The sequence below is a fragment of the Lithobates pipiens genome, unplaced genomic scaffold (assembly GCF_037356315.1).
Source record: "Lithobates pipiens isolate NorthernLeopardFrog02 unplaced genomic scaffold, aLitPip1_a1.2 Scaffold_3, whole genome shotgun sequence".
Lineage (NCBI taxonomy): Eukaryota > Metazoa > Chordata > Amphibia > Anura > Ranidae > Lithobates > Lithobates pipiens.
The window spans coordinates 118,913,086-118,934,611 of record NW_027507790.1 but is presented as its reverse complement, the minus strand read 5'-3'; the positions used below and the strand labels follow the sequence as shown (position 1 = coordinate 118,934,611).

The 21,526-nt window shown below is 42.2% G+C and overlaps 1 protein-coding gene across 1 annotated transcript in view; it reads right to left on the bottom strand.

Annotated features, from left to right (window-relative positions):
* DTWD2 (DTW motif tRNA-uridine aminocarboxypropyltransferase 2) overlaps window positions 1-21,526 on the bottom strand; it is a 393,578-nt gene that overhangs the window by 130,708 nt on the left and 241,344 nt on the right. The window contains exon 5 of the mRNA XM_077462225.1: window positions 9,896-10,088. Coding sequence (XP_077318351.1) covers window positions 9,896-10,088 — 193 coding nt within the window. The remainder of the gene's footprint in view (window positions 1-9,895; window positions 10,089-21,526) is intronic.

Here is a 21,526-nt window from a genome sequence, read left to right as displayed (position 1 = left end):
ATCAAAAAATAGCAAATGTTATTTATTTTCCTTACAATCAGAGAATTCCATCACACTAAACTTAATGCATCACAGACCATAAAAATTACACAGTTCTCTTAATGTGCATTGTTGTAATGTTTTACATACTCCTTAGCCATATGTTGGAAAATGGATCCATTACTGAGCAGATTCTTTGCTCTGATTCACCGGGGAGCCAAAAACCAGCCAGAAAAGAGTGCATTTATATTAAACATACTTTCTCCTTATTACAGTAGAGGCACTGTTAATGGAAATGTGCTGAAAAATGCATGATCAAGACTTCGGAATGTTTTGGGATGATACACCATGGTGCAATTTCAGTTTCAAAATGCTATAAAGGAAAGCGAGTGCTGTAAGCACATCAATATTTGCAACTATCCAACCACTCAAAGCAACAAAGTGAATGGAACTGTAAATAACCCTAGTTTATGCTAGAAACACCATGCTGACAAGGCTACTTTAAGTACAAGAAATCATGGGTTGAAAAGAAAATGTAGATTTGCAAATGCAGAAAACAAATTTCTATACTTGTGTACTTAAAGTGGAAGTAAACCCATCGATTTAAACAGTTAAAAAAAAAAAAAAAGGCATGCCGGGAATGCTAACTGCACATTGGCTGTGCTCTCAGCCAAACTATCAAACCATCCAATGGCTGGTGTCATAACGAATCACATGTGCAGCACCATAGCAGTTGAAGATTAAACAGAGGCAAAGATGGCAGCTTCCTTGGCTGAAAACGATAGGGGAGGTTACTTCCACTTTAAAGAATAACTAAAGGAAATGTATTTTTGGATGTGGATAATAGCTTAAAACTGGTAAAACAGATTGTTTTATTGATGTCCGTGTCCTTGTTAGGAAGATTCACTCATTTGAATTGTCCCGACCACCATTTTCAGGGGGAATAAAAGGGAGGATAAATCCAAAAGGTGGAGTTGACACCAGAAAAGAATAGAGGAGAAAAATTCCCGTTGACTCTACAGGACAGGAAAGTGAAAGGAAATCTCTCTAATAAGACACAAATGGCAAACAACTGACATTGGTTCTAACCTTTAACTATTCTATCCAAAAGGAAAAAATAAATAAATATACATTAAAATATCCCATAGTTTGTAGATCCTATAACTTTTGTGCAAACCAATCAATATATACTTATTGGAATTTTATTTTACCAAAAAATATGTAGCAGAATACATATTGGCCTACATTGATTTATTGGATAGGTTTTATAGCAGAGAGTAAAAAATTCGATTTTGTTTTCATGGTTGTCTGTCTTTTTTTGTTTATAACGCAAAAAATAAAAACCGCAGAGGTGACTAAATACCACCAAAAGAAAGCTCTATTTGTGGGAAAAAGCCCTACATTTTATTTGAGTACAGTGTCACGTGACCATGCAATTGTCAGTAAAAGTAACGCAGTAGGGTAAATCTTCTGAAAGGGCAAGTGGTTAAAAGAAACCTGTCCTAAAGGAACACATGAGCTACCATTGCCAACTACTGTTAGAAAATTCTAGTTTTCAAGCTACCAAGTTGATCCTCTGGCTTCACACAAATCACTGAACTAGAACATGCATGCAATCGGTTTAAAGGATAACCAAACCCAAGAACAAAAGTGTAATATGTCCCTAGCTTAAATAAAATAAAAAAAGAAAGAAAAGAACATTTATATGTTGATTATGGCAGTGTCCTTATCACTACCTGCGAGCTGCACCAAAGAATATCTTCTTTCCTAGTTATCAATTGCCTTAACCCTATGTAATAGAGATGAGGAGACATGGACATGCTTGGAGTCCGTATCATGAAAGCAGCCTAAGCTGTCTCTAATGATACAGTGGAGAAAAGACGTAGCTCTCACTTCAGGACAAGAAGTGTGTTATTTGCAGGATTACAATGTTAAAAAAAAGGCAAAAGAAGCTTTAACCACTTCAGCACCGGCCCAATTCTGTGACACTACAGTCTGTAAAAAAAATATTTGTTTGCTAGAAAATTACTTACAACCCCCAAATATTCTATATGTGTATATATATATATATATATATATATATATATATATATATATATATATATATATATATATATATATATATATATATATATATATATATATTGGCAGAGGCCCTAGAGAATAAAAGTGTGGGTGTTGCAATCTTTTATGTCATATAGTATTTGAGCAGCAGTCTTTCAAACACAATTTTGGAAAAGATGCACTTTAATGAGTGCACACAAATACAATATAATAATAATTTTTTTTGTAAAACATAAAAGATGATGTTACGCCGTGTAAATAGCAAACACGTTAAACTTTAAAACAATAAGATAGGGAGGCGCAAGCTAGTTGTCTCAACACATATAAAAGCACTAGATGCATACATGAAACCAAGGGTAATTAAATAAATAGTCCTGAGTAAAGGGCAAAGTTCACAATAGGAGTAGAACGTTGTAACCAAAGGACAAACAGGGATAAAGTATATCCAAGGTAGTAAGAGGGGAAAAAAAATGTCCATTCACAAATGGCAGCCTCTGAGCAGGATCTGAAGCAGATTCCAATGTACGTTGAGAAAAAAAGAGGAAGAGAGGCACCTCTAAGTGTAGCCAATAGGGGTATATTTATTTAAAAAAAAAAAAACATAGAACCGATAGATAAGGCACATGATCAATAATATCCGTTAGGTAAGCTGTCATCAGATGTCGTTCTCAAGGATGCCTATTTCAAGCGCTAAAGTGCTTCACTCGGTTCCAGGAAGTTGGCCATGAGATGGAAGGGATCAGGAAGCAAGGGCTGAGGCACTCATGGAACGCAGCGCGAGGCATGGTGACAACACTGGACATGGCGACGTTACCAGTTTAGAGTTACACAGAAGGTCTGGAGCTAGAATTATTGCTCTCACTCTGACCCCTCATCTTTCCTTTGCCCTCCAAAGCATCTGTTCAAACTGAGATTGGTTTGATCAGATGCTTGAACAAGCCATTAACTGTAAACAACAAACCAAAAACGGAACTGCCGAAGTTCACATACAGTTTCTGGAGGGCACACAGTGTGAGGAATGACATCAGTTCCTCTCACTTTGTCCAAGGAACAGGATTCCGCTGGTCACATCCTTACTAGGCTCCCTGATTGCTCGGGGGAGCCCAGACCCCCCTACCACAACCTATAAAAATAATCCAATTTAGTCACTCAGATTACTTTTACTTTGTTCAGCATCACCACCTTTAAAAAATTATATTGCCATTGCAATCCAACGGCGTACGGTTATGTCACTGGTTGGCAAGTCGTTAAACAAAGAAAACAAACTCAGCTATCATATCAATCCCTAATATTCTAGACAACCTAGCCACTGGCCAGTGTAGCATGAACTAAGTCCCATCAGTCACGCTGGAGAACTCAATCCCAGCTAGGAGTATTTGTAAGACAATGGGTAATTTGGACAACACGGTACCCATTTAGGCACAGTTCATTTGTACACAGTGACAGCAGCAAAAATAGTAAATAAACAGGGTGGGCAAAAGGCCTCTCACCATACTAGTGGTACAGGCCTTCCAACCACCATCCTTTCTAGAGATAGCTCCTCCTATAGGCAGGATGGACACGGATGCAACGTAAGCAGTCCACAGCCCTGGTCTTCCCTCACAAGCCTCTACCTCGTGGGCTTTACAACAGTCTCTAAGTGAACAGCTTTGAGCACGTGGTCCAGGGCATCAGTGTCTTGGTCCTAGAGTTTTCTCTAATGCTCTTTCAGAAGTCTGAATCGAATCTGTAACTCAGCAGCTCAGTCCCCTGCAACAGCAACATATGCTCCCACAGCTCAGCAGAATTCAGCAGCCTTCTAGAATAGCACAGCACAACAGCCATGGTCTTTTTCCCCTGCATAGCAACTCTCACATAGTCTCTGAGAGTCCAGGAAGCCCTAAGCCCTGTACCTAGGCTCACTGATGGGCTTAACTGCTGGGCAGACGCTCTCCAGTCCTGCACTCTTGGCTTATATGTCATTCCTTAAACCTCTCACCGATCTCAATCTAGGACAAGGGTAGGCAACCTGGGGCCCTCCAGCTGTTTCAGAACTACAAGTCCCATCATGCCTCTGGGAGTAATTGTAACTGCCTCATGGGAAATGTAGTTACACAGCAGCTGGAGGGCCCCAAGTTGCCTACCCCTGCTTTAGGAATTCCCAGCAGCCCCCACCAGAGGCTCTGTCCCTATGCCCATCCCTGCTCCCAGACTCACAGAGTTCCCCTTTCAGGCATTGGGTAGGGCTTAGCAGCCCGCTAGCCAATCATATTCCATCTTGCACCAGCTGCATTTGCAGCCAATCTCAGCCCTGGGCTGTAGCAGCAGCAAAAGAGAGACCACCAAAGTCCTGCTCTCTTCTCTCTGTGCTGTTCATTATGTGCAGGGAGAAGAAACATTCTGCTGAGCAGCTTAAAGGAGCCTGGCTTGGGCCTGCAGTGTGATATTTGGATCAAATGAGTCATGTGATCCAAATATCTGGTGATATTTGTAGGATATAAGTACCCTTGAAAAAGTCACGTGACGCAACGCATCGGAAGGAGCCAGTGACGATATCCAGTGCGCATTACTGAAAGCACTGTAAATGTGGTGAGAGGATATATCGCGCTAGGCGCCTGACTGTTTTGCATTTTAAGCCTTGGTTGAGATCAACAAATGTGAGTGGACACGTTGTTTTTTCCTATATACCTTCCAAGTTTTTGGTCACTGTGCAATGATGCATTTCTCTCGTCACGTGTGAATACTCATACCCAAATGAGGATAAACAAGAGAATTAGCAGGAGAAAACAGCTGATTATCCCTAACGGAATGAAAGCCAGTAGGAGGAGCTGTTTGGATTAATCTGCCGGTGAATCATTGTACTGTCTATTTATAAGTCATTCTCTGGACAGGCCAATCATCTCATAGATTTATCCAGCATTGGTGGATATATTTTTTTAGTTTTTGGGGGTCTTGTTAGGTCTCCTAATTTGGTGCTGTTGTTCTATATGTCTTAGTATTTACTAGGTTTTTTTCATTACACAAAGCATAGGATTTATTGTATTGCACTGAGCATCGTTATTACTAATTATTTTATTGTATTTGCATTTTGATGTGTGCTTATTGAGGATTTTTATATATATATATATATATATATATATATATATTTTTTTTTTTTTTTTTCACTTTTGTATGTGTGCATATATAGGGTTGATTGTAGCGCACTATTGTTGTACATACTTTGTGATCCAGTTATTGCTTGAGATATTTTTAGTGATGTAGTGGCAATAAGCAATGTATGACGTACTGTGTGTATTACAAAGACAAAGGCACTGCAGGCAGAAAGCTCTGATGCACTGCATGTAACAGAAATATATGAGGCACTGCATGAATAGAAAGCTATAAAGACTTGTATGAAACGGAGGCATAGGGCACTGCCTGTAATAGAGGTGTGAAGCATAGTGCAAGTTATGTGGCAGAGGTACGAGTGCATAATAGAAATAAAACACTGCATGTAAATGAGGAATAATGCACACAGTGTAAGACGCATATCTAACATCTTATGTAGAAGAGATATTTGAAGCATTGCATGTATTAGAAAGGCATGGGGTACTCTGTGTAATAGTGTGCCATGAAATACAAAGAAATCAGGGCACTGAGTACAAGGCTGATTCAAAGTCAGATTAGCAGGAGAACATAATATCCTGAAGTATGATATTGGCAGGTATACACAGGGGAGTAGTGAAGGGGTCAACAGGTCAGACGTATATTATTGGAGTCTCTTGATTCCAAAGGAAATAGAGATTGTTTTTTTTTTAATCTGCCTTAGCGCTATTTTCACCAAAAGCTATCAGATAGAAGGTGTCTGCCTGTCACTGAAGACATAAGATTGTGGCTCCCCAAAAGTGATTGTGCAACTTTTATCTCTATAGGGACTGCTTTACAGAGAATTACTTAAAGTCATATTAAACCCCAAACCAAAAATGTAATATATTGCATTTTACCAATCCTTCAAACCTTGGGATGAAGGTGAATAAATAAAAGTGGGTCATTGTAAGCACTCCTGCCAGTGATAAATGGTTTGTTTCTACACTATAAACTGCTAAATTAGCATGAGACCTTGTTTTCAGACTTACTGGCCAGATCACAAGGTTAAAATAAGGGAAAGAAAAAATTTAGCTATAACATCTAAAAATTGGTAAGCTGCAATATAAATGTTTGCTTTTGGGTTTAATTGCACTTTAAAGTTGTTGTAAAGCTCAGATATGAAAAGTAAACAAATTCCATCCCTCTATAGTGTATACTATACCGAGTTTGGTGCTTCCCTGATCTCAAATCCCTCTGCTGTCTGCAAAAGTCACTGATAAAAGTCCAAACCAACACCTCAGCCCTCCTGGAGATGGTTCACTCTCTTTAGCACACAGCAAGTGACTCTAATGCCACGTACACACGGTTGGATTTTCCGATGTTCGATGGGAGCTTTTTGTCTGAAATTCCGACCGTGTGTAGGCTCCATTGGACATTTTCCATCGGAATTTTCGTCACACAAAATTTGAGATCTGGATCTCAAATTTTCCGACAACAAAATCCGTAGACTCAAAATTCCATGTGTACACAATTCTGACGCACAAAGTTCCACGCATGCTCGGAATCTAGCAGAAAAGCCACACTGGCTATTGAACTTCATTTTTCTCGGCTCATCGTACGCGTTGTACGTCACCACGTTATTGACGTTCACAATTTATGGTGAACTTTGTGTGACTGTGTGCATGCAAGACAAGTTTGAGCCAACAGCCATCGGAAAAAATCCATGGATTTTGTTGTCGGAATGTCCGATCAATGTCCGATCTTGTGTATGGGGCAATAGATTCAGCTCTGTGTTTTCCTCTATTGGGTGTGTCCCTACGCTTCAATCAGCATTCAGATTTCATTAACCTTTTTAAGTGTATAGGACATCAGATACCCACCCACTGCTTTCTGCTGCTAAGAGACGCTGTGTAAAATGTATGCTTTGGAAAACTATAGAGAATAGAAGGCTGCAGATAAACCAGTACAATCTATGTGGAAAGATTTGTTTAATCTCTGTATTTCACCTGAGGCTAGTCACTTCACCGGGCATACGTAAGGGTTTAGAAACACTTAAAATATTATTATTTTAGAATGCACAGACTACCTTCAATTAGGGTTGCCCCCTTTTCTTCAAGCCAAACCCAAACACTTAAGCGGCGCACAGCAATTTTTTTGGTAGTATACACTATAGGCTTGTAAAAGACATGGGACACTTTTAGGTGCACCAAGGTGAGCAGTAATGTGGGGCACACAGTGGCAAAAAGTGGGTTTGGCAAAACAGCATGAACAGTGGGAGGGACTCACAGGGCATGGTTAAATAAAACAAAATCATTCTTGTACTCATAAAATATGCTTATATTGTTGTGCCACACGTAAGAGTCTCACAGACATGTATACACAATCATTAAAAAAATAAAATAAAATAAAACTCTTCCATTACTACAGAGGTAAGTGCAATGGGGACCAGGGGTGTCAGTTCACATTTTCATTCGGTACAGAGGCTATTACAGTATGTGTAGGAAAGGAGTGTAGAATTTACAGTGGTATATGTGTGTGGAGTGTAGGATGCATGTGTAGAAAAGGAGACATGACCATGGCAGGACAGCTTTGGCCCAGTGAGCCACAGGCAAGTCTGAATAATGTGTCTGGGTTTAGGGTGGATTGAAACCAGGACACATGATTCTGAAACCCAGACAGGTGGCAACCCTACTTTTAACCTGCCACAGATCAGTGAACACGTGACATGCATACATCATCCGCTCATATTATAATCTTCTTTGGCCTAGTTACTGCTATAAACAGATGAGTCTGGCCAAACGAGTATTCCTCATTAGATCCCTTTCAGACTGGGGTGGGGGTGGCGTCGGCAGTAAAACGCCGCTACTTTTAGCGACGCTTTAACGCCAATTTTGCAGTGCTATTCGGCTGCTAGCAGGGGACACTTTTACCGACCGAGAAAGGGTTAAAACCACCGCAAAAAGCTGCTGCAGCAGCACTATGCTGGCGATATAGCTGTGCTGCCCCATTGATTTCAATGGGCAGGAGCGGTGTATACACCACTCCTTCACCGCTCCAAAGATGCTGCTATCAGGACTTTTTTTTACCATCCTGCCAGAGCACCGCTCCAGTGTGAAAGCCCTCAGAGCCTTTTTCGGCAACTAGTGGGGGTTAAAACTGCCCCGCTAGCAGCCGAATAGCATCGCTAAAACGACAGTACAGCGCCATTTTACCGCTCACGCCCCAGTGTAAAAGGGGCCTTACTAACCTCTCTGACTCCTTTAGACCCCATTCACACTGAGGCGCTTTTCAGGCGCTTTCACGCTAAAAAAAGTGGCTGAAAAGCTCACGAACACCTATTTCCATTAAAATCAATGAATGCTTTCACACTGGGGCAGTGGACTGGCAGGGCAGTGAAAAAAACTCCCCTCTCCATTGAAATGAATGGAAAGCTATTCCCAAGCGCCTGAAAAGCTCTTCAAAAGTGCTCAGTGTTTTACTGGCAGTTTAGAAGTGCCCCAGTGTGAAAGGGGCCTTAGGCCCCTTTCACACTGGGGCGGCGGGTGCATGGATGGTGGGTGCACTGCTATTTTTTGCCACGAGAGAGTTAAAACCACCACAAAGCACTGCTGTAGCAGCACTATGCCGACGGTATAGCCGCGCTGCTCCATTGATTTTCCTTCACCGCTCCAAAGATGTTGCTAGCAGGACGTTTTTTAGCGTCCTGCCAGCACACCGCTCCAGTGTGAAAGCCCTCCGGGGTGTGCTGGCGGTATAGCCACGCTGCCCATTTATTTCAATGTGGAGGAGCGGTATACACACCGCTCCTTCACCGCTCCAAAGATGCTGCTAGCAGGACTTTTTTTTTAGCGTCCTCCCAGCGCACCGCTCCAGTGTGAAAGCCCTCGGGCCTTCACATTGGAGAGAGAGGAGCGGCTCTTTCAGGGTGCTTTGCAGGCGCTATTTTTAGCGATGTAGCGCCTGCAAAGCACCCCAGCGTGAAAGAGGTCTAAGAACAGCTATTCAGAACTGCCAAGAGCTATTCTATGGATATTAGGCTGTGACCCAACATGGCTAAAAATTGTCATGTTGTGTTGTCTAATATTTATGGACATATTAAGATACCGTACGCAACACTGATTACAATATGCGATAAGTAGAGAATGACTGTGCATATCAAAGTCTTATCTGTTGGATTACAGGTAGATAACAACTGTTAGTAAAACAGAACATAAACAACAATTTTGTGATTCCGTTTAAAAAAGGTAGCACCGTCTGTCCTTCTAGAAGAGCAGATGACAGATACACAGTTAGAAATATATGAAAAAGAGTTCCAACAGCCATTCCTCACCCTGACCCCAGAAGTGTATGAATAAATACTGACAATTTGTTTCTGCCATCTCAATTTCATGCCCACTGCAAGACTCTGTTCAGTCTGATCGTAATGCCATAAATCATGGTATTGGTGAGCAATTGTCTGGGAGGGTCAGCTAGTGTTTGATCTCACTCCTTTGCTGAACATAGTCCACAGGAGGTTAAACATAATTTAAAAATTACAGCACTACTCAATTGTCAGTGCCCCTTTTCTGCTATAACTTAGCAGCCTGACTTTTGAGCACATTGTAAAATAAATTTCCAAAATCATACCCGCAGGTGCAGAGTTATGACACTGTCAGACACACGTATAAGCAGACGGCAGTACTGTCTGTCATTGTCTTGTAACTGTTCATGAATCTTGAATATGGCTACACTATAAATAAACATAAAAGATATTTCATCTTAGGAACACAAACACACTAATTTTTATAGGAGAATAGTTCTGATTTACCTGCTTTGGCAGTCGGAAAAGGGAATTTTTGTAGAATATATCTTTGGCCTGGCTCCACGTGCCATCTATGATGATGAGGGAGCGTGGCTGTTGATCCGCTGCTAGGGACAGCTCTTCTAAATTAGCTGCTTCAGCTCCAGGATACAGGATAAAAGTACCGGGATTCCTGCAGACAGCTGCAAGCTCTGGATATCTAAACACAAAAGTAAAATAATGAATATAAAAACGCTTTTTGAAAAAAAAAATGATAATGCTTTTAAAAACGTAAATCCCCAGGAAAGTTTGACCTGTGGCTGCTTAAAGGAAAATTCCAGCTCATGCATTGCTGTCTTCTAAATGCTACAAAAGCTTCCACTGTTAACTAAAGCAAAACAAAAAAAACCTCAGAAAATGTGAGCACAGGATTTATATTGATATCTGCACTTCACACCTGAGCAATTTTCTGCTTGAAGCTCCAAGGCGCTCAACAAGCAAAATCTCATTCATTTCGATGGCCCCTGTTCACATCTAAGTGTTTTGTTACCTGTAGTAAAAGTACATTTGCTTCTTTTAGATAGATTTGAGTGTTTTTGGCCCCATAGACTTCAATGAAAAACACACAACAATAGCATTCAGACCCCATTCCCACCTGAGCAGGGCGATGTTCAGGCGTTTTCATTTGAGGGGTTTTGTAGGCGTATTATGAGCGGTTTTAGAAGCATATTATGAGCATTTTACATGTGTATTGAAGCTTCAGGTGTTTTTAGTGTAGCCAATAGAAAGCAATAGGAGGAGGAGATTAGGGGTGGAGAGAGCTGCTGTTTTGTCAGAAAACATGCAACAAAAACCCTTGTGGGACTTTAAAGTGGTTGTAAACCCTCCCCCACAACTTTGTCCCATGTAAATCAGCATAAAAAACCCTAATGAACACTGCTTGTAGATATCTCCTTACTTGCTTAGTATTGTTGTAATCCTTGTTGTTCTATAGAATGAAGTCACTGAGCATGCCCAGATCTCCCCTGATTTAGGACACACTCTCTATGTCTTATCTATCTGTTATCAGGACTTCCTATGGCACAGCTCTGAACTCTGCTAATCACTCAGGTGATTACTCAGCTTCCTCCTACACACCATGTGACCTCACATAGTCTAAATATTGGCCATTACTGCAGTCTTATCAGCTGAAGCTGATAAGTCTGACAAAGGGAAATATTAGACATCGGTACAAGTAAATACTATGAAATAAACAAGTAAGCTATGAACAGGGAAGCAGGGTTGCCATAAAAACTTTGGATGGAGAAGGAGGCTTGGTTAACAGTACAGGAAGTGCTTAATGTAAGGGCGGAAATACACTCCACTGTGGACTCAGAAAACAATACTTAAGATGGAGCTGCCTAACCCCTGGAAACAAGTTTTTTTAAGTTTCTTTAACCACTTCCCACCCGGCCAATGCATTAATACGGCCGGGTGGGAGCCGTCTACTCCTGATAGGACGTTCAGGAACGTCCTTCAGGAGTAGCGGGATGGCGCGCGCGCCCGCGCAGCGGCGCGATCCCGATGTGCTCGTGTCACCCGGACACGGCACATCTCAGATCGGCAGGAGGGCTCTGTGATTGGCCCTCCTGATCACATGACGGCCGTGTCCAATCACGGCCGTCATGTGATGTAAACAAACAGCCGGTTGCTAGGCAATCGGCTCTCCTCTCCTCACACGGAAGTCACCGCTGAGGAGAGGAGAGCAGAACGCTGCAGCCGGCTGATGATCAGTGAGTATGGGCTGCTTTTTACAGCTTTTTACTCACTGATCATCAGTGTAGTGTAAACACACAACACACCACACAGTACAAACACAGTCCCCACATATGTCCCCAAAACACACATGTCCCCAAAACATACATGTCCCCAAATAATAAAAACACATGTCCCTAATAATAAAAAACATGTCCCCCACATATGTCCCACTAAAATCACATGTCCCAATGATTATCTGCACACATATGTACGTGATCACCTGCACACATATGTACATGATCATTTGCGTACATATGTCCGTGATCACACAAACCAATTATTATACACTTAACGGAATTTTTTTTACCAAAAACATGTAGCAGAATACATTTTGGCTTAAATTTATGACAAAATTAGATTTTATTGGATTTCTTTTCAAATAGAAAAAAGAAAATATAGTTTTTTTTCCAAATTTCCGCTATTTTTGCGCTTATATCGCAAAAAAAAAAAACGGAGTCGTGAATAAATAACACCAAAATAAAGCTCTATTTGTGCGAACAAAATGATAACAATTTCATTTGGGTACAGTGTAGCATGACCGCGCAATTGTCACTGAAAACGCTAGAGCGCTGAAAGCTGAAAATTGGGCTGGGAAGGAAGGGGGTGAAAGTGCCCTGTATTGTAGTGGTTAAACAGTAAGTAATATGCGATTTGGGCTGGATTACAGTGGCTATAGTCTGATAATGACTTGTTATAATGGACTAAATGAAAAGAAGCATCAGAGTGGGAGAGTTTACTTCCTCTTTAAGGGTGCATAACAACAAAATATTGAAACAATATATAAAATATATATATATACAAATTTTAGTAAATAAACAATGTCATAAAACAATACATACAATATAATCATAGCCATAGGTGTGGGCAAAGCATCATAATAATGACCATCATTTACTATAGTCACGTTCACATTTTCTACATGTTTCGCTGTGTGGCTTCTTCAGGAAAGAACATCATGGTTTGTTTGATTAAATATCAGAACCTGTTGTCCGACAACTTTTTTGCAATAAAGACACAGAAAAATGCAGATTAATGCATCAGATATAAACATATCATATCTTATATATTTATGGCTGCACTTTAGATGAAAGGCAAGAGACACCCAATGGAAAAAAACAAAACCCCTACCTCATGATTTGAGTGTGGGATCCTGGACAGACTTAAAAATAAGTGAAGAATGAGATCCGGCAATATACTGCATCCACATAACCATAAATCACCAACTGTTGCCAGGTCACCCGTAGGCAGGGGTGAAAAGATTATATGAGATCAGATATTTTAATAGGCAACCTGTCAATAAAGATAAATGTATACTAAGTTCAATAGATCTATGTCAAATATGAATAAAATATAACAATTCATGGCAGGAATATAAGCCTATACTTAACTCACTTGATATTGAGTATGTCTTGAAAAGATGGATTATAAACTAGGAGCCTCAAACACCAATAGGCAACAAGAATTATGTCACAAAGGAGAATATCATTTTAGTCCTAGAGTTACGAATAAAAAGAGAAACTAAAAAGAAAAAAGGGAAGAGAAAATAGGCTTTTAGCATGTAATATTAATAGCCTAAGATCTCCTGAAAAAATAAATAATTTAGAATCTGATGATAATTGCCTCAACTTGTGGGTTAAAAAATCCTTCCAAAAAATATGGCGTATGTTGGAATCAGCGAAACAAAAGAAGACAAAAAGGGCCCCCAATCGCCAAACGAAGCCTATATATGATTAAGAGATTCCAAATGAGAATTTTCCATTATTAATGTTTATCAGTTCAAAATAGGAGAAAAAATGCCATCAGTGTTTCAAAGTATGCAAGTACCTGTTGTCCTGTGCAGTAAGGTATGAGGCTCCCAGGGATCCCGTCAAAAATGACAGCTGCCACGTGGGTCCTTAAATACCCCTTCCTGTTGCGTCAGAGCACAGTACGGGACGATGCAACGTGATGACGCACTGAGGATGCAAAAGGGGGAGTGGCCACGTGACTCCCGGACATCCTGCGCCATCTCGCATGCCCGGGCACACACTCCCTCACAGAGAGCGTCATGGTACACATGCCCAAAGGGGTGGAGACCACTCCCCTATGCTAGGACAGGGATGATGCCCTGCCCTACAGAGACGCCAGAAACTGGCAGGCAATCCCATGAGCACCCTCGGGCGCCCGTACGGGGACCCAAAGGCAAAATGGCAAAAAAATGTACTGTCACAGCAATTGCTGAATAAAGAGGAAACAAAAAGGGCTGATTCCTTTAGATGCTTTTGTGAATGGGTGGATAACTGACTTGCTGTTTGTTTATGCCTTTTTCATGTCCCCCATTGCTCCTTTCCAGTATTGGTTATTCCCTGAGAACGGTTGTTGATGTTCTGTCCAGGTCTCACAATATTTAGGGCTAGTTTTACTTACCTTGTGCGGAGGTAAGCACATTGTGTTGTTTACATTTATCTTTCAGTTTGCTTGTAAACTTATGCCCAAATGGGTAACACTTTTGATATTATGATAACTATTTAACTGTGCATGGCTGCACTTGGTTGTCTGGTGGGACCCCAGTGATTTCCACACATTCATAAGCCCTTTTTGTTTCCTCTATATTCGGCAATTGCTGTGACAGTACCATTTTTCGCCATTTTGACTTTTGGTCCCCATACGGACGCCGGTGGTCGCTCATGGAATTGCCCTGCATTTACTGCAGGTTCCCTGTGTTCACCCGCGGTGTGTGGGTGGCTTCTTTAAATGCTGCCTTCCGGTTTCTGGCGTCTCTGTAGGGCAGGGCATTGTCCAGGGGAGTGGTTTGTTGTCTCCACCCCTTCAGGCATGTGTACCATGGCGCCCTCTGTGAGGGGGTGTGTGCCCGGGTGTGCGAGATGGCGCAGGATTTCCGGGAGCTTCCGCGTCACGTGGCCACTTCCCCTTTTGCATCCTCAGTGCGTCATCACGTCGCAGAGTTACACGCTGTGCGTGACGCAGGGAAGCGGTAAAGGACCCACGTGTCAGCTGCCATTTTGTTGGGATCCCTGGGAGACTCATACCTTACTGCACAGGACAACAGGTACTTGCATACTTTGAAACACGGATGGCATTTTTTCTCTTATCTTGAACTGATAAACATTAATAGTGGAAAATTCTCATTTGGGATCTCTTATTCAGATATAGGCATTGTTTGGCGATTGTGGGCCCTTTTTGTCTCCTTTTGTTTCGCTGTGAATGGATGGATAGCTGACTTGCTGTTTTTCATGTACCCCATTGCTCCTTTCCAGTATTGGTTATTCACTGAGAGGGGTTGTCGATGTCCTGTCCAGGTCTCACCATATTTAGAGCTAGTGTTACTTACCTTGTGCGGAGGTAAGCAATTGTGTTGTTTACATTTATCTTTAATTTTGCTTGTAAACTAATGTCCAAATGGGTAGACGTAATGCATTTGGTATTATGATACCTATTTAACTGTACATTTTATTTTTATCTTTATTCGGCAATTGCTGTGACAGTACTATTTTTCACCATTTTGCCTTTGGGCCCCCGTACGGACGCTTGAGGGCCCTCATGGGATTGCCCTGCATTTACTGCTGGTTCCCTGTATTCGCCCGCTGTGTGTGGATGGCTTCTGTGGCGTGGCCTTACGGTTTCTGGTGTCTCTGTAGGCCGGGGCACTGCCCTTGTCCTAGCATAGGGGAGTGGTTTGTGGTCTCCGCCCCTTTGGACGTGTGTACCATGATGCCCTCTGTGAAGAGGGTATGTGGGTGCTGGATGTCCGGGAGCTTCCGCGTCACGTTGCCACACCCCCTTCTGCATTTGTGGTGCATGATCACATTGCGGCGTTCCATGACGTGCTCTGACGCAACGGGAGGGGTATTTAAGGACCCATGTGGCCACTGCCATTTTGTTGGGATCCCTGGGAGCCTTATACCTTACTGCACAGGACATCAGGTACTTGAATACTTTGAAACACTGATGGCAGTTTTTCACTTCTTTTGAACTGATAAACATTAGTACGCCATATTTTTTGGAAGGGTTTTTTAATGCACAAGTTGAGGCAAGTATCATCAGATTCTAATGTATTTATTGTTTTCAGGAGAACTTATCAGGCTATTAATATTACATGCTAAAGGCCTGTTTTCTCTTCCCATTTTTCTATTTCTTTTTCTTTTTTAGTTTCTCTTTTTATTTGTAACTCTAGGACTATGAAATGATATTCTCCTTTGTGATATAATTCCTGTTGCCTATTGGTGTTTGAGGCTCCCAGTTTATAATCCATCTTTTCAAAACATACTCAATTTCAAGTGAGTTAAATATAGGCTTATATTCCTGCCTTGAATTGTTATATTGTATTCATATTTGACATAGATCTATTGAACTTAGTGTACATTTATCTTTATTGGCAGGTTGCCTATTAAAACATCTGATTTCATATCATCTTTTCACCCCTCCCTACGGGTGACCTGGCAACAGTTGGTGATTTATGGTTATGTGGATGCAGTATATTTTCGGATCTCATTCTTCACTTATTTTTAAGTCTGTCCAGGCTCCCACACTCAAATTATGAGGTAGGGGTTTTGTTTTTTTCCATTGGGTGTCTCTTGCCTTTCATCTAAAGTGCAGCCATAAATATATAAGAAGATACAATATGTTTATATCTGATGCATTATCTATATTTTCTCTGTCTTTATTGTACAACTAAAATGGTTGGACAATAGGTTCTTATATTTAAACAAACGAACCACCACGTTCTTTCCTGAAGAAACCACATGGTAAAACTTAGAAAATATGAACGTGACTACAGTAAATCATTGTCATTAATAGGAAGCTTTGCATACACCTATGACTATGATTATATTGTATTTAGGACATTGTTCATTTAATACAATTTGTATATATATTTTTTTATATATTGTTGTTTGAATATTTTGTTATGCACCCTTAAAGTCCCACATCTCCCAAATATTTCTTCCTATCCATACGGGATATTGGTGCCATAACTCATATAGATGATAATACTGGCTTCTGTCCACAAACTTTGCTCATGTTGTAATGCCTACTCACTGCCTGCTTTAACCCCATTTTTTTTCGACAATCGTGCCACAACCCCGTGCATTGCATGTGGGTGCAGGCCATTTGCGGCGCTTCCCCATTCACTTGAATATGTAGCATATTACATTTCAGGTGAACTTTGCCGTGGGCGTGAAGCGAAGCATTGGCAGCTGCAACATCCAGTCCACTGGGGAAAAAGGTGACGGCACATCCAGCATAAAATTGACATACTTTATTGTAGATCCATAAAAAGAGACTATAAGTCTTAGAACTTTTCTTCTTGTAAACTGTATCCTTTTAGCTGTACAGGATGATCTGAAACTATTAACCACTTCCAGCCCACGCTATAGCAGAATTACGGCTACACCACGGGCCTTAATTGCCAGGAGGCCATGAATAGACGTCCTTCCGTGCATGAGCTGCCTGCGTGCCCCCTGCGAGGCGTACTCTGTGATCACTGAGTCAATGAGACTTGGCTGATCACAGATTTGAGTAAGGTGCCGATCCTGGCCCCTTACCACATGATCAGCTGTCAGCCAATGACAGCTGATCACGTGATGTAAACAAAAGATCAGAAATCAGCTTTTTTTTTTACTGGCTTCTGACAGAGTGACATCGGTCCCAAACAGAGAGAGGCACTCAGTGCCCTCCAGTGCCACCTACAGGTGTATATCAGTGCCACCTATCTGTGCCCATTAGTCCTGCCAACCAGTGCCCATCAGTGCCTCATCATTGGTGTCACCTATCAGTGCTCCCTATCAATGTCACCTACCAGTGCCTATCAGTGCCACTTATCAGTGCCCATCAGTGCTGCTTATCAGTGCCCATCAGTGCTGCCTCATCAGCACATCAATGCATGAGAAAATTATTTTTTTCAAAATGTTCTGCTTTTTTTGTTTTTTTAGCTAAAAATAAAAAACCCAGCAGTGATTAAATGCCACCGAAAGAAAGCTCTATTTGTGTGAAAAAAAATATATAAAAATATAAAAAGTTCACTTGGGTACAGTGTAGCATGGCCGAGCAATTGTCATTCAAAGTGCGACAGCGCTGAAAGCTGAAAATTGGCCTAGGCAGGAAGGGGGTTTAAGTGCCCAGTAGGTAAGTGGTTAAAGTCACCTCCAGGCTGTATATATTAAAGCAGAACTAAAATATATCTAAAACCGGCCTTTCTTAACCTTTTTAGGCCTTATGGAACCCCCTGCTTAAACCAATTCATTAGGAGTAAGTAACAAATATGCCCATTACAAGGATGGTCAGTGGAAGGAATATGATCTCTTAGGCCGCGTACACACGGGCGGACTGTTCGCCCAACTTTGTCCGCTGAACAGTGTTTGGGCGGACAGTCCGCTCGTGTGTGGGCTTTCAGCGGACAGTTTCAGCGGACAGTTTGACGAACAAGGTTTTACGGAATTTCCGAAAAACTGTCCGCTGAAACCTTGTTTCAGCGAACAGTCCGCCCGTGTGTAGGCTTGTTCGTCAAACTAAGTTCCGCGCATGCTCAGAAAGGATTTACACGCCGAAAGTTATAATGCAGTGTATAGGACGTCGTATTTTTCGTCCCGTCGTACGTGCCGTTCACGTCATCGTGCACGGTTTCAGCAAACTGTTCGTTCGTCGTGTGTGGCCATGTCCGTCCATGCTAATTTTGAGCGGACTGTTTGCCGAAACTGTTTGACGGACAAAGTTGGGCGAACAGTCCGCGCGTGTGTACGCGGCCTAAGCCCTTGTACACACGGTCGGAGATTTCGACAACCAAATCCGTCGGAGTAATTCCGACGGATTAATTCCGGAAGAGGTCCGGAAGTGATGTTGCATACACATGGTCGGACTAAGTTGTCGGAAAATCCGATTGTACATAACGTGATGACGTAATTTCGTTAGGACGGGACTACGTTCAGGCTAGTAGTCAATAGCTTTGGTCTAGGAATTTGATCTGAGAATGCGTGGCACTTTGTCCGTCGGAGTAGGCTACACATGATCGGAGTATGTCTGATCGGAGCATTTTGTCGGAAAATGTTACCGCCAAGTTGTAAAAGTTGGTCCGTCGGATATTCCGACGGGAAACAGTCCGATACAGACCACACACAGTCGGAATATCCGACAAGACGGTCCGATAGGACACACTCTGTCGGAATCTCCGACCGTGTGTATAAGGGCTTACACTTGTGATCAGCATTATACCCTTTGAGACAGCGAAAAAGACCATTGGTGTCATGGCACTGGTTTGGCCCTGGAATGATGCAGGCACCATTGAATAGGAAGTCAATCAGCCACAAGTCAAGGAGCCCTTATGCCGCGTACACACGACCAGACTTATGTCCGACAGACTTCCGAAGGAGTTCTGCCGGAGTTCCGACAGAGTTCTGACGGACTTTTCGAATGAGCGGACTTGGCCACACACAATCACACTAAACTCAGACGGATTGGAACGTGATGACGTACGACTGGACTCGAATAAGGAAGTTCATAGCCAGTAGCCAATAGCTGCCCTAGCGTCGGTTTTAGTCCGTCGGAATAGCATACACACGAGCGAATTTTTCGGTAGGAACTGGGTCCGGCGGAGTTCCGTCGTAAAAATTTGAAGCATGTTCCATTTTCTAAAGTCTGTCAGACTTTTGCGAATCAAAAGTTCGTTGCAGCCCACACACGATCGAAAAGTCTGACGGAATCATTCCATCAGACTTTGGATGTCGAAAAGTCCGCTCGTGTGTACGGGGCTTAAGAAACATTTGTAAGAACCCTAGTTGAGAATGACTGATCTAAACTATCTGACATAACCTTGTGCTCTGCTGTGCTGTCTCATCCCTATTTTAATAAAGAAAACTGCCTAATAAATACCCCTCATAGGCTTCAGGTGTCTCCATCTGTTGCCATTTGAACATATCTACAGCAGCAGGACATTTTCTATCAAGTAGAAAAATCTTTGTTTAGGGCCAGTTCCCACTTCATTGGAGAGCTGCATTTTTATACATAAGAAAAATGCAGCTCTTCTCAAGGGCACACAGAAAATAATGGTTTCTGTCAGGTGACTCACAAGTGTTAAATTATTTTGCTCTCACTCTCTCATACTGGTCACTGGAAGTTCAACATGGCACCTCATGACAAAGAACTGTCTCAGAGTGTTGTGGGAAATGTTAGATGTATTTTATATGTATTGTCATAAGAGTCCCCCTGTGCTCATTCTCCCCTATCCTGCTCTAAAAGAGCTGACTGGGGCAGACTGACGCTGGTTGAGATCCATTAGGTAGTGGATAACTTCCTGGGATTGGAAAGAGGTGTTTGCGGAGTGGGGGTATGTCCACCAGCGAAAGGGCCCCTGTACACTGTACAGACGATCGTCTGGGGGCATGTGCTTGCTCTGCAAGGATTGGTTGTGTGTGGATGTGCGCTCATTGTCTCTTCTGTGTCTGATCCCCACATGGAAATGGGCAATGCACATCTGTGGATAACCTTCCATCCACAAGGAGGTGTAGAATAATCCAGGTATACATTGTTCTCTGGAACAATGTATATTAAGGATTTCTATCAATGGAATTGTAGTCATCGTTCATTAGTTTTGTATGGTTTCCATTATTGAAAGCATTTAGTCACTTTGCGTCACTGACTATTTGAATGTATACATGTCTGTAATTGGTCCTTTTGAAGGAAAACAAATGTCTGATTGCCTGAAGACACCACTTTCTGGTGTATTGTATTGCATTGTATTGTCCTTATATGGGCATTCACATCCTGTGTTGCTGCAGTGAGGTCGCAAGCTTTGTAGGAGGTGTTTAGCTGGTTGGAGGCCAACCCTCCAGGACGTAGCTTCCTGTGGAAATGTAAATAAAAGATTTGTTCAGGTCAGAGCGCACACACATGCTGACCGTTTGGAGAATGTAAGCATCCTGGTGGTGTCTCTTTAACGGGGAAACCAGAGGGGCCTGGCTGAGAAGCAGCCAGGCTGAGATGAGGATGTAGGAATGCGGGTTGTGTCTGTCCATTGGGATGAATGGGTTGGAAAGTAAGTATTATTTCATTAAGACGGAAATGTTATTATTATGGGAAACAGGAGATTTGGCTGTGTGCTCTGCGTATGGCCAAATTTTCCAGAACAAGAGGATCTGAAAAAAAGAATTGTTGCTCTACATAAAGATGGCCTAGGCCAGTGATGGCGAACCTTGGCACCCCAGATGTTTTGGAACTACATATCCCATGATGCTCAACTACACTGCAGAGTGCATGAGCATCATGGGAAATGTAGTTCCAAAACATCTGGGGTGCCAAGGTTCGCCATCACTGGCCTAGGCTATAAGAAGATTGCCAAGACCCTGAAACTAAGCTGCAGCATCGTAGCCAAGACCATACAGCAGTTTAATAGGACAGGTTCCACTCAGAACAGGCCTTTCCATGGTTGACCAAAGAAGTTGAGTGTCATATCCAGAGGTTGTTTTTGGGAAATAGATGTATGAGTGCTGCCAGCATTGCTGTGGAGGCTGAAGGGGTGGGGGGTCAGCCTGTCAGTGCTCAGACCATACGCCGTACACTGCATCAAATTGGTTTGCATGGCTGTCATCCCAGAAGGAAGCCTCTTCTAAAGATGAAGCACAAGAAAGCCCGCAAACAGTTTGCTGATGACAAGCAGACTAAGGACATGGACTACTGGAACCATGTCCTGTGCTCTGATGAGAACAATATAAACGTATTTGGTTCAGATGGTGTCAAGCCTGTGTTGGGGCAACCAGGTGAGGAGTACAAAGACAAGTGTGTGTCTTGCCTACAGTAAAGCATGGTGTTAAGAGTGTCACGCTCTGGGGCTGCATGAGTGCTGCCGGGACTAGGGAGCTACAGTTCATTAAG